The 13702-nt window shown below is 40.6% G+C and overlaps 1 protein-coding gene across 2 annotated transcripts in view; it reads left to right on the forward strand.

Moving 5' to 3' along the window:
* The window catches only part of NELL1 (neural EGFL like 1), a 294743-nt gene that overhangs the window by 33354 nt on the left and 247687 nt on the right, over positions 1-13702 (forward strand). For both annotated transcript variants that reach the window (XM_017743660.1, XM_017743662.1), the window contains exon 3: positions 9114-9284. In XM_017743660.1, the coding sequence (XP_017599149.1) occupies positions 9114-9284 (171 nt within the window). The remainder of the gene's footprint in view (positions 1-9113; positions 9285-13702) is intronic.

The raw sequence follows: 13702 nt of genomic DNA on the forward strand, positions 1-13702 counted from the left end.
GCTGAGAGCAGGTGTTTTATGTACACTAGGCTGACAATTGTTGTCTCTCTGAAGCATTAACATGCTGCTCATAACCAGCTGTTGAAACACATTCATTGGACCACGTTGGCAATTGGAGGAGACTGGCTGACAGTTTGAAACTCTTTAAACCCGAATTTGGACAGTGCAGAAATGTTATGGTCAGCCAGGAGCAGGATGTGTGGGTCCCCCAGGAGTCTGCTCCGACATGCTGAGTTATTCTGTTTGATTGTTTTATGACCTTCTGATACAGGCAAAGAACCAGAATGTCTCAAACTTCCACTAAATGCAACTTTCTGAAAACTATCTGCTGAATTTGGGCTGCTCATTAAGAATGTAACTCCCCTAGTTAATAAGACAGTTAGATGTCTACAACATGTTATTAATGTTCATTTGCATGGTTTTCGGTAGTCTGGGTGATGTGTCTGGTTTTTTGGGCTTTGTTTGCAGTTTTGTAATGATGCCTGTGTGCTTTCTTCGCTCCAGGCACTGTCTCCAGAAAGGGAGGGGGCTGGCAGTGCCTGCCCTGATGGTTGCTGGCTGTGGAGAGCTGCCACAGTGTGTGGCAGTGGGGCAGGGAAGAAAGTGGAGGCTGCCTGGGACTGAGGGCATACGGATGGAGCAGACGTGTACTGGGCCTTGGGAGAGGGCAAAGGAGAAGATTTTTTTTTTTTCCTGAGAATCTAGGAGAAATGTGTTTGTTGTGTGTTACTCAGTGTGCAACAAGTCAATAATTACATACTTGAGAGCGACATCAGTTATTTGTTTCAGATCTGCACAAGCCTGGGTGCTCGGTGGTTTCACACAAACCAAGCACACCAAGAGGACTTTCCACACCGTTATTTAGACACAGAAGTTCAGAGTTGGTAACTTTCCAAGTACAGCCCCTCTATTACTACTGGTTAGTAGTTTCCATACAAGTTTTGTAGTCACAGCTAACTTGTGTGCATGCCCAAGGGAAGGGTCCTCACCTGGGCAAGGGGTCATTTTGACCTATAGGTGTGATATTTTATGTTATAATGGAGATAGTTCAGCTAAGGGATGCACAGACCTTGAGTTTTTTGCCAAGTTGGCGGTGTATAAATAGACATACAAGGACATATTGATTTACTACACCCTTACAGTTTATTAGTTCCAGGATGCTCTTCACTAAGGGATGGTAACTGTTCCACTGATTAAGTGCCCTTTCTTGCTGATTAGAAAAGTCTTAATTAGCCAACTTAAAGTATCTAAAGAATACTGACCAGTCCAGACCTAAGATGATTTTGGCATATTCCACATTTTGCAACATGTGGAATTTGTCATAATGTAAGAAATCACTGAAAAGCTGCTGAATTTGAGAGATTAGAGGGAAGAACCTTTCTTCTAAGCACACCGCAGTTAGGGTAATTTGTTTTCAAATACTGTAGTTTCACTCAGGTGGCAGACCTCATTAGTCTAAAAAGCTGTTATCCTTTTGTTTTATTAAAATCTGGTATTTAGAGACTGTGGATTTGGGGATCCCCTGAGCTGAGCTGTTGCTGCAGTGATGAGCATGAGGGAGGGTGGAACTGGACAGGGCTGTGCTTTGGTTACAGCTCTGCTGGGGGCTATCTGGTCACACTGGCATCTCTAGGCTTCCACAAACCCACAAAGATCCCTGGGCTAATGCCAGCTCAGAGTCCCAGGTTAGCCTTAAAACGTAGCCAGCCCCCATACAGAAAGTCCTCAGAAACCAATGCTTTGTGGATTGCAAATGGTCCACTGGGGAAACAAACCTTTGGCCAAGAGTTGTGGGTGATGAGCCCTGAAAGGACCCCGGCAGGATAGAACTGCAGGATGTGAGTGTACAAGGTGACTTGGTTTTGGAGTGGTAATATGCCAAGGAATGAAGATTTTCTTTTGTCAGGTTACTTTTCAGTAAAGTTAAGACAGTGTTTCATGTGAGGGTGGTTTTTCTGTTGTTTTTGTGTGGGTTTGTTGGGACTTTTTTGAGGTACATTTAAGGAGTCATAACTTCACCTTACTCCAGGTGATACTCTTTTCTGTCCTGCTGGCTGTGCTAGCTCTGAAGCCTGCAAAGATGCTGTACTATTTTTAGGTGCAATGTGGTACTGCCTACTTGGTTTATTAGGACTAGGAGAGAAACCAGGCTTTTTTTCAGATAGTAGGCAGGTTGCAGCTGTGGTGAAGGTAGATTTTTAGACATATGAAATGGAAACAAATGCTTAAGGTCAATCCTTACAACACATGCCATGGAAATACGTAGCTGCTTTGTACCAGCTCTGAGTCCAGCTGTCTTTTACCTGGCAGGCAGATGTTGGGGTTACTTTTTTCTTTATATGATCAAAGAGGAAAGTAAATTTACTAGGATGACCTTTGCCTAGTTGCAGGTACACAAACACATCATAAATGCTTAATGCCTTGCAGCTTGCGTGCCCAGCTGCCATGTAGAAGATGTGTGGAACAATAGACAAAATGTTAATAAATATTCTATACTAATAGAAGGTGTCCGTGTGGGAGTGTTTATTGTTAAATGTTTCAAGCTAGGCTGGTAGAACACAATTACTGTTGTTCTCAGAGTGGTCTGAACAGAAAAATAAAGTCATTTAATTGACTGGATTTAGTTCCTTTTCCTTGAAATGAAAGGATAGAAATGTTTGGAAGAATCTTATTTAGGTAGTCAGTAGCACAGTGATGTTGAACTTTCAGGCTTTTACTTGAGAGGTTTGAAAGTGTTTAGTATTACATTTTGGTTATATTGGATTTGCTTGCATAGAAGGAATACTTTTGGAATAGAGTAGGTGGTCAATATACGGGATTCGGCTTTTGTGTTTCCCTTTGTAGAAAGTTAATTTGATTTTTCAGCAAGATATTTCATTGTCACAGGTGATCCTTCTGTTCACGACACCTTTTGTGCTGCCTGGTGTCAGTCTGACTTTGGTGATATCAGTGTGTAATCTCTGCCACAGCAGTGAGTCTTTAGTGCTGCATGAGCGATGATTTGCCATGTATGGTTTTGCTGTACAGCCTCTGGGTCTGCCTTTATTTAAACCAGCTGTAAAAAGTAGCTTTGGATGGTTTGTAAGTATGGATATTAAGGAAGCTTTCCAGGGCCACTCTGGCACTCACAGTCGCACCACATGAGACTTACAGTGCACCAAACGTATTCCTCAAGATGCACATGTGGTGGAGGAGTAGATCTGTGCACTTGAGCATGTTAAGAGCATTTCTTCAAAGTCCCGTGTTTCACAATGCTTAATGCCTCAGAGCTTGGGATCTTGCCGTGTCACTTTATAGTAACTAGGGTACAAGAGCAGCACCCATGGAAGCGACTGAAATATTTGCCTTGACAGCTGTAACTTGTTCTAGTTTTGCATCCACACAGAACTGTGGTGACAACTGCAAAGTGAGTGTTTCTTTTCATTTGAAGAGATGTATCTTTTCTTTCAGAGGCACTGCTTTTCCTCACCATGGCTTCATCACTGACAGGGGCAGTGCCTTGGGCAGATGCCTGCCATCTTATCTGCAGCACAGTGCCCAGTGCCTGCCTGATTTGCTTTGCACCGAGGACTGCTAAAACAAGATCTCAGTTACTTTCATGTCGCTGTCCAGACTGAGCTGCTTGGCAGCACACCCAGCACAGTGTATCCCACTGTGCACACAGACTCACTTGGTGGTAAGGGACAGCAAAAGGCCAGAGGAATAATGGCCTGTGATTCATCACAAAATCCCTGTAGATTGAAAATCCTGAAATCTGTGTGATAATGGATGCAGATTTGTTGCCTGTCTCTAAATGCAGCAAGAAGTGTTTCTACAAAGATGCTAAAGCACAGTCTTGCCTGAAGCCATTTTTATCATGAAATAGCACAATGCTATTGTGAAATGAAAAAGCTATGTGCACAAACATAGTCCAGATAGACTGATTTGTGCAGAAGCTTGCTGAATTTATAGTTTTTAGCTGATGACATCAAAATGACTGATCTCTAGACTTTTCCTGAATTTGCATTGTTATTAAGAAAAATTAGAAGTTGTGCCTTGGCCAGACTCACAGATACTTTCCAGAAGTTTCTGTGCAGTAACAGTTTGTTTTTTATGGCAGTGATTTTTTTCCCCAGCATTTGAGAGGCCTGGCATCGTCGTGTTGCTGCAGCATGTGCAAGGTGAATGGAGCTTCCATCCTTGGACTCCTGTGGTTTTGTGACCTTCTCCCATACAATGTTAAGCAGATGCACAATGTTTTGACTAGATGGCAACCCCAAGTTTGTACATATTTGCAGGGATGCCATCTGTGCCTGCTGCTTTGCCCTGGGACATCTGTTCAGTAGCTCTAAGAGCATCTGCTATAAGTGCTGGTGCTGCTCCTTGAAAGAGGCTGTGGGGCTTCATTTGGCACTTGATCAAGGATGACGGAAGTTGTAAAGTTAGAATGATAACTCTGCTTTATTTATGTTTGAATATGATAAGGAGGAAGGTTGCCAGAATTGAATGCAAAAAGTAGTTCTGCTTTAGTTCCTAGAGCTCTTATAGGAGCATTTAATCTGCTTACCCGATTGTGCTGCTGTCTTCATTGTGGGATATTTTAGTATTTGGTGATAGGTGTTGGGTTGGTAAAGATAAATAAAATAAAGTGCTGTGTACCCTAAGGATATTCTGGAGGACACCTATCCCACAGTTCGTCTTGGGGCTGTGTCTTGGGATGCTATAGTCTGTGAGCTGTCCTTCCTTTGGCCACTTGCATAATCTGACAGCAGTAAAATCTTTGAATGAAACATGATGGTGTTTGCCACAGGATAAGATCACTTCTGTGGGTTGAGATGATGAGTAGGTGAATATGTTTCTTTAATGCAGATGGTGGATTAAGCCAACTCACCTTATAAAAATACTTTGCCTTTTCTGCTTCAGGTGTCATACATGTTCTTATTTAATATTGATAGTGACTTTTCCAATTTTTTTTGGTCATTATATCCACAGCAGGTGTTTCCAACTGAAAGTATACTTTTAGGAACCTTTCTCTCCTGATCTGGAAGTGGAATGAGCAGTCAAATGTATGGTTTAGTCACTATGCTGCTGACTAAAAGAAAGGGGGAAGAAAAAAAAGTCATGAAACCTAACTGTGTCAAGCTTTATCCTCTCCTAACAATATTTGTGTGTGAGGTACATAGGGGTTGCAAAAACTATCTGAAAGAATTGTAAAACATGTTGAGTCAATTGTGGAATAATACTGTCCTCCTGTGAAGTACATTGCATGACCTTAAAATATCCCAACTTTTTTTTGATATGCATAAAATCAGTCTGAATTTAGCAATGTTTTTCTCTTATACACTGGGATTTGAATGAGGGACTGCAGATAGACCTATAAAAAGCATTTGAATTCTATAATTGTACAAAAGAAGCCAGCAGTAATTTACATGCTTAGCAAATAGGGAAATTCTTCTAGTGGGAGAATTTCAGCCAAGGACAAATTGTATTGCTATTTCATAAAACACAAGCTTTCTTAATACATGCATTCAGAGAACTTTATCTGTCAAAATACATGTTAACTTTTGATCATGCCTTATTTAAAACTTATGAAAGTATAAATTGTTGCTGAGAAATAACAAAACAAGAAACCATCACTCAGTGCTAAGAAGTTGACAAGGAGATTGCTGTCTCGCACCTTTCTTCCTTGAAAAAGGTCTGGAGGAGGGTAGCAGGGCCCTATCTGTAGGACTGGCTGAAACAGGCATCATGCAGACGTGATGCAGAATCAGAGATTGTCACAATACTCAGGGATCTCTCTTGGGCTTTTGGTATGGATCTCATGGCAGTGTTCAAAGTTCACACTGAGTGGTGATACATATATTCAGATGGTCCCAGATGCTGCAATCTTTTCAGGAATGCTGATTCATTCTAATCCTTTCAGTTCCTAACAAAATATTGGAAAGTACCTTCAAAACACCTGTTAGAGATTAGTTCATTTTCCTGCCTCTTGATGGTAGCTTCTATTAACTTCCCATCTCCCCATTTTTACCTGTTGTTTTATCATAGATAAAAACTTGTGCAATGGCATTTGAAATTGAAGATGAGATAGCGATTAAAAAAAAAATCCATTTATTTCCTCTGGCTTGACTAATTATTTTCTCACTGGTTGATGATTTCATGCCTGAGTTTGTTTTCCCCCTCATTCGTCTTCCATTCCCCAATTTGCAGAGTAGAACTCCGAAACAGAGCAGGTGCACTTATTTCCAAGAGTGAATGGCCTTTGTGTCATTGCTTTGCAAGAGGCTTCTTTCCCTCAGAGTCTAGTGGAAGGAGGAAAGAAAAGATGTTTGCTGCTTAGAAAGATGTTTGCTGCTTAGAAAGCTGTTTGCATGTGACATATTCTGAAGGAGAAAAGACAACTTCTGAACTGAGAACATCATGGAGTGTGTGTGTAATCAATGTCTCAGTGTGAATTTCTGCATCTTAAAAAAGTAAAATCAATGCAAGAGTGTTGGTTTACATTGCCTTGTGTTTTTAAATACTTGAGAGAGAGATGTGTTGGGGTAACCCAGCTAGTTTCTGCTGCTGGGATATTCTTGACTGGTGTTTACTGATGTTGGTCTGCGTGTAACTGTTTGGGATTTGCACTTGTTGAAGGGTGATGAAGAATAGGTGCAGAATTTGTCTGTCACCCTCCTTTCCTGCCACTGAAGAGGTAAAACATGGTGTTTAATACAGTCCTGAGGCCCTTACTGCATTAGGTGCATATGTATAAAAATGTTAGCACTGGCTATTACATGAAATTTGAAGTAATCTGTTCTGCGCTATATAAATTAGTCAGGAGATTGGCAACAAGCTCGATGCCTAAGCACCCAGCTGTTCTCAGTCCTGAGGTAACTATTGACACTAAAGCTTGTCAGGTGAGAAGCTTTGCAATTCCCTATGCTGTACAAATAACAGAGCACAGATGTGATTAAGTGCAGTATCTGACTGACCTTTCTAGGGCTGCACTGTTGCCTTTACATTAACAAAGAAATCATTGTGTGGAGAGTGATTAGCTCTGTGGCTATTGGAGATTATGAAGAATGACCTCAGTAAGCAATTTGCTTCCTGCAGCAGGAGCTTGCTTCTCTTGCTTTTGGGCTCTTAAGCCTCTGTGATCAACCATATATATGTGTGTCTGTATATATATGTACGTACACACAAATACTTTGTGGGTGAGGTACTAGAATGTTATGTACCTCTCCCTCAATTTATTTTTTTGTTAAGTTTTCTGTCTCACTTCCTTTTGTGCTGTGACAGCAGATGGAAATCACAAAATGTTTTAAGTATGACATCACTGACAGTACTTGTGCTAGCGCTTTTATGGCTTGGGAACACCAGCAGCAGTATCTTCTGGATATTGACTATATTGTTACTGAGCATCACAATAAAGTAATAAATCTTCTCCAGATTTTGTGTGATGAATGTAATTTAGGTATTTTAATGGGTGTTGGCTGTAATTAATCAACATTCTCTGCCACTATTTAGAAAACCCCTCTTTCACTGCCCTCCTTGTGCCATTATGTGCATGGAACAGGCCAGTTCCTTCACAAGAGAAGCCTGATTTTTTTTCCACTCTGTACTGCATGTATTTTATTTGTACCTCTGCCTGCTGTGTTTTTATTCAGTGTTGGTTTTACCTCCTTGTGTTTTTCACTTTGTTGCTTGAGTCTTTGATTCATGTGACCCAATAACGCTTTTATGTTGCATGAAAAATACGATGACAGGGCATTGGCAGGATGGAGGAGGGCTTGAATTTCACTTTTGGTGAAGACTTACTGTCTTTGTGTTCCCCCTCCCAGCCTGTTGTGATCTCTTGCACATGTTTCCAGCTAGTGTTTTATCTCGTAAGTTTTCTCCCAAGGAACTCTGTTTTTTGGTTATGTTCAAAAACTTCAACTTCATTGGTAAGATCTAACCTTGAAAAAGTGCACAACCCCCATGTAGTGCTTGTGCACACAGGGTGTTAGGGCCTGTGTACTGCCAAGCAGTGTAAAATGCTTATGGGGAAATGAAAATTGGCACTCCAATATTTATTGGTTTGTGTTGCATTTATTTTTTGGAAGTGGATTTCATTCCTGCAATTTTCCCCACCCTACCCCAAATCAGCACCTAGTTCTCAAATGCCATCTTAAATTGGTGTTGGCCAATAGGGGAAACATAACGCTGTGGAGGTAGATGGGGCAAAAGGCTATCTGGACAATCTAACATCTTCACTTTCTTGTAGAGCTATTTCTACTACAAAGGGAGGTCTGCATCACCCTGTTTCTATATACACAGCTTCATTTTGGCAGGAAAAAGGTTCAGTATGATGCAAATACTTGGTGAGGTCAAAGAGGAGACGTCACTATTTACACTGTCAGTGTGCCCTGGAATTCATCCTAGAGAAGGAATTGGCTCCCCCCACACCCCTGTGAGGCCGGTGAATAGCCACACTTTGTTAGCTCTCCTGTGAGTCTGACAGCTGTATGAAGGTTTTGATTGTTGGATGCTTTATTCCAGATGTGGAGACACCTAATCCAGCCAGGAGGTTTTGTCCTTCCCTTGTAAAGCTGAACAATCATGGCAGTAACAATAAAAGTCAGAAAATGAGCTAAGCACAATTGCATATAGGGGAGTCCTAAAAATAAACAGTTGTGGTTTTTAAACTGGATTTGCAAGTAGTAAATACAATTTTAATGACTACCTGATGGTTTCTTACCTTAATGGCTTTTTATTTGTTTGTGGTAGTGATGTATATGCCATTCTTTATTTTTCATTTTCTTACAAAGCCTGCAGTCACACAAAATATTTTGGTGAAAAGAATAAGGTTTGGTTTCTTGTAGTTGCACCTGTTCTATGGGTGAAAAGAGGACTTCAGTTTCCTGGGCTAACAAGTGGTACTTTGAACTGTTTTCATGTAATTAGTATTGCTGGGTTTGTACTGCTCTGAATGTATAGTCTTATCTCTCTATTTCTTTTAAAAAAATTAATTAGTAGCTAATCCATGCTGAGTAACCTCTTTAGATTGTGGTGTTTGCTTAAAGAAGTCTATCAATTAAGAAGAAAGTGACAGAGACAGTGATTATATCCAAAAGTGGAACTGATTCTTCTTCATGTTTTCAATACAGCTATTTTGAACTGGAGAGTAGTGGCCTGCGGGATGAGATCAGGTATCACTACAGGTTTAATGGGAAGACAAGAACAGAGGTGTTCCCGTACCGTCTGGCAGATGGACAGTGGCATAAGATTGCTGTGTCACTTAGTGCATCCCATCTTCTGCTCCACGTGGACTGCAACAGGTAAGAAAATATCTTCTCTAATTTATACTTCTTTAAAAAATAATCTCTACGTACACGCAGGAATAAAATTGGAAAAGGAGATTTTTTTTTCCCCCTATAAATACCTCGTTCAAGAAGCATGCTAAACTGCCATAGGATAAGAAAAGGAAAACAAAGTATTAAAATGGAACAATTCATTGTGATTATGAACAAATGTGGAAAAGGTTGATTGCTGACTGGGGAGTATTAAGTGCATCTCTGTAGTTTAGGCAGTAGCTGATGTTATGTTTGCCAGTGATTGCATTTAAGTGTGATGGATGGGCGTGCAGTCTGTTCTGTTGTGAACTGCTTCACTCAGCATACCTGAGAACTTGGAGACTAGATAGATACATCAGAGACGTTTTAGTTTTATTTTAGATAATCGGGCAGTGCACTTTTACTGATTTTTTCCCACATGCTGCCCCATTTGGAAACTTCTGAGAAACTTGGAAGCTTCTTTTTGCATGTCTGGAACCAGTGCTTTTTATTTTCTGCAGAGTATTCTGTCTGTCTTTTCCATTAGAAGTTGTGAAGACTGTGAGATGGCACATTGCCAGGATTTCAAGAAATGAAAAACAGCAAACGTAGAATCTCTCCTCCCTAGAACCTCTCTTGCCTTGGGACTTGATCTCACAATGTATTGTAGACTTCAAACATAGTGGCTGATGAGGAAATTCAGAGAGCTTGAAACTAGGACTTTCAAAATAGTCTTTATGAATGAGGAAAACAAACCATTACTTTTGTACCTTATTGCACCAAAATGAATGAAAAAAATATCCTTCGCATTCAGTGAGAGGATCAGCAAATGCATTTTGGTATCATGTCACTTAAATGGATTGGGTGATGATAGCAGATATTTTTTCAGAAGTCTTCATTTCGTTCAGACAGGCAGAATAAAGTTAGATGAGTATTATAGGAGTCTGCAGTTATTGGAACATTTGAAAAAGTTTAAATTTTGACCCAAGTAATTATGAGATACTGTTTTGAGAGGAATGTTACAATTGTTTTCTGCAACTCCATTAACTACTGAAAAATCTAATCTGAAGGAGTGTTGCTTATTGGACCTTATTTTGACCTCAGAAGCAATTAAATATTCAGAGTAATTTTAATTTCATTGAGGCATGAAATCTACAGTTTGCAAAGATTGTCTGAATTTCAGTAATTTGATTTATTTATCTTCCCATTGTTTATCTGTTATACTATTTCTTTGTTTTCAACAGAATGCCCTTTTTTTTTGTTTACTGGGTTTTGGGACAGGTTCTTTGTTATCTACTTTGAGTTGTTTGTTTGTTTGTTTTTTTTTTCATGAACAGCAAATGTGTTTTAGGAAGACCCTTTTTAGCAGATTGTTTAGCTGGCTGCTTTCTTGCACAGAATGTAAAATGAAGACAACACAAAACGACTGCCTGGTGCAGAATTCTATCCAGGGACAGGAGAACTGCACAGAGTTGTGGTTGTGACCTGATTTTCTCTACAGTAACAGGCAGAAATAGATAAATACAACTATGGAATGAGCTGTGCTGTCATATGAGGTGACAGATACATACAGCCATCTCTGTCAGGTAGCCCTAAACAGGGCTGATCCATCTAACTGTGTCCCTTAAGTTGATACATCTTAAGGTTTCTTCCAGCATAAATCCATACCGAGACGTCTCTATTTGGCTGTGTATTTGTGGTGTTTTATGACAACTCCTGTGGAAAAGTAATGGAAATAGTTCTGAAAGCATGACTTGAGGACAGATCATAGTAGAAGTTTAAATGAGAGGGGGGAAAAAAAAAGAAAGTCTCTAAGTTCCTGAGTCAGCAGTGGCATCACTGTTCAGTTAATCAGAGAATTTTGTGAATGTTGGTGTTAGTTTGATTATATCTTAACCTTTTCTGGTTTTGCATTCAGAAAAGGAGTCATGTTCAAGTTAAAGTCTTGTTGTTCATCTTGCCATTTTCCTATAACAATGCAGTAAATGTCGAAGCTGTGAAAATAAAGAGCAAGTCAATGAGGGGAACTTCTGAGCACTACTGGAAACCCTAAGCCTTCTTCATGTTAGTGTTAGGGAAGCTGCAGCTGAAAGTGTGAACAGAGTCTAGCATGAAGAGCTGTGGACTCTATGTGTAAACACCACCATTCTAGGCTGGGGTGGTGTCTGGCTCTCGGCCGAGTGCAGGATGCCCGGTGAGAAGTGATGCTTCTGCAGACTTGAATGAAAAAGAGGAAACAGGATATGAGTGCAATCAATATATTCACCTGTCCCACCTCCTGCAGAGGTTCGGTGTCATCAGAACAAGAATTTAGCTTCCTGTGTACCTATCCCTAGTTAAAGAAGTTCTCAGCTTTTTGTTTACTGGTTTTGCCAGCAAAGCAAAAAGGGAAAAGAAAAAAAAAATGGACTGCCAAAATGAATCCCTTTAATTTCTACTGTATTTCTTTAGGGGTTTGCAACATTGCTTCCTTACAGTCATGCCTGAATTTGCATAAATGCATTACTACTTCTGTTTAGGGCTGTGGTAATGTGTTATATATTTGGACGGCTTTTGTGAGCGAGCGATTTGCTAATGTAGTGTTATTAAAGTTAATCTGTACCTGAGAGTGCACTGCAAGCGTTTGCTTTGGGAAAAATATCCAGTCACAACCTAGTTTTGCTACAGGATTCATGCTGTGATACCCAAAGCTAGTCTCTGGCCTCCAAAAAATGCAGTTGATCAGAAAGCATTGGAGAAAAAGCTTTTAATTTGTAAACAGATAGTCAAATCTACTTTTATTCTTCCCAGCCCTATCGCCCACATTACTCTGATTTGTAAAATTGCTTTGACATTTGTACTTGATTATTGTTTGGATTGAATTCAAAGTCAGCTTGGTTCTTCAGACCTGGATAGGCTAGGGAAAAGTACTTGAGAACTAGCAAAAACCTGTACTGCTTTAAAGCATCACCTTTAAAACAGTGCAATTGCCTCTGTTCTAATGAGATGTCATATGGAGGGGGAAGCATATGTATCAAAGGAGGTTTATTTGCCCAAGTACGTGTCCTTTTGAAATCAGCTCCTGCTGCTCTTACTTGCTCCTTTTAGTGCTCCTTCAAGAACAAGGAGTGGGAATTGTAGTTGAGTTGGATGTTAGAGCTTAGAGCTGCTGACTCAGGAGTCGTAGAATGATTTGGGTTGGAAGGGATCTCAAAGATGCTCTTGTTCCAATCCTCTGCCATGGGCAGGGACACCTTCCACCAGACCAGGTTGCTCCAAGCCCTGTCCAGCCTGGCCTTGAACACTTCCAGGGATGGGGCAGCCACAGCTTCTAAGGGCAACCTGTGCCAGGGCCTCACCTCCCTCACAGGGAAGAATTTCGTCCTATTATCTAATCTAAACCCACCCCTCTTCAATTTGAAGCTATTTTCCCCTTGTCCTATCGCTTTCCTTGTCCAGAGTCCCTCTCCTGCTCTCTTGTGGCCCCTTTAGGTACTGGAAGGTGCTAGAAGGTCATCCTGGAGCCTTCTCAAGGCTGAACAGCCCCAAATTTCTTGGCCCATCTTCATGGGAGAGAAGAAAGATACTTCAAAGTCCAGACTGCAAACCTGTTGAATGTCACTGGAGTCTCTCACTGACTTGAAGAGCTTCTGTGCTGGGCCTAGACAGTAACCTCTAGCCAGGGATGTGTCTCAGAAAACTGACGTAAGAAGCCACGAGTGCACTTGCTTGCATGCTTTTAACATTTCAGTAAGGTTCTGAAAGCTTAGAAAAACAAAAAAACTGCATTAATTATAAATGTACTACTGATGCACAAGTAAAACCTGTGCTCAAAGTAACATGGAAATGAACTTTCCTGCTCTTGGTAGGATCTCTGCCCCCCTGCTCTAGGCAAAAAGGAGTTGTCAGGGATTTTCTGGAGAATGTTTAGATTCAGATCAAGCAACTGTGTCGTTGTCCTTAAATAACCAGTGGTACTAATAAATATTTATATATATGTGTGTGTATGATCAAATAAATTCTGCCGTGCATCTTCCCAGATTGGGCCTCTGTTCGTGCCTGTGCTGTCAGGAGATTTGCAACCCCTAGAGGCTGTCAAGTCCTGCAAGATCTGATTTGTCTTCTCTGGGAATTAGTTTCAGCTGTACAGTCTGTGTTGTTTCCCATGGCACCTGACTGTCCCCTGGGATGCTTGCCCCCTATGACAGTGACAGCACAGAAATATGTTGCATTTAATTGTGTTGAGAAGAGTGAGGGAATAGCATGGAGCCTACAGTTTATGAGGTGGCAGGTACTGTATCAAAATGTATTTATTGAAAATTTATTTGCAAAATAGAGATTCCAAGTTGTTCTCTGTGTGTCTGATTAATCTGGAGAGGTAAGCCTGAAAGGTGTTTTATTTTTTTATTCTTTTATTTATCACCAACCATAGGTACTCACCTATT

The sequence above is a fragment of the Corvus brachyrhynchos genome, unplaced genomic scaffold (assembly GCF_000691975.1).
Source record: "Corvus brachyrhynchos isolate BGI_N302 unplaced genomic scaffold, ASM69197v1 scaffold169, whole genome shotgun sequence".
In the NCBI taxonomy this organism is placed as follows: domain Eukaryota; kingdom Metazoa; phylum Chordata; class Aves; order Passeriformes; family Corvidae; genus Corvus; species Corvus brachyrhynchos.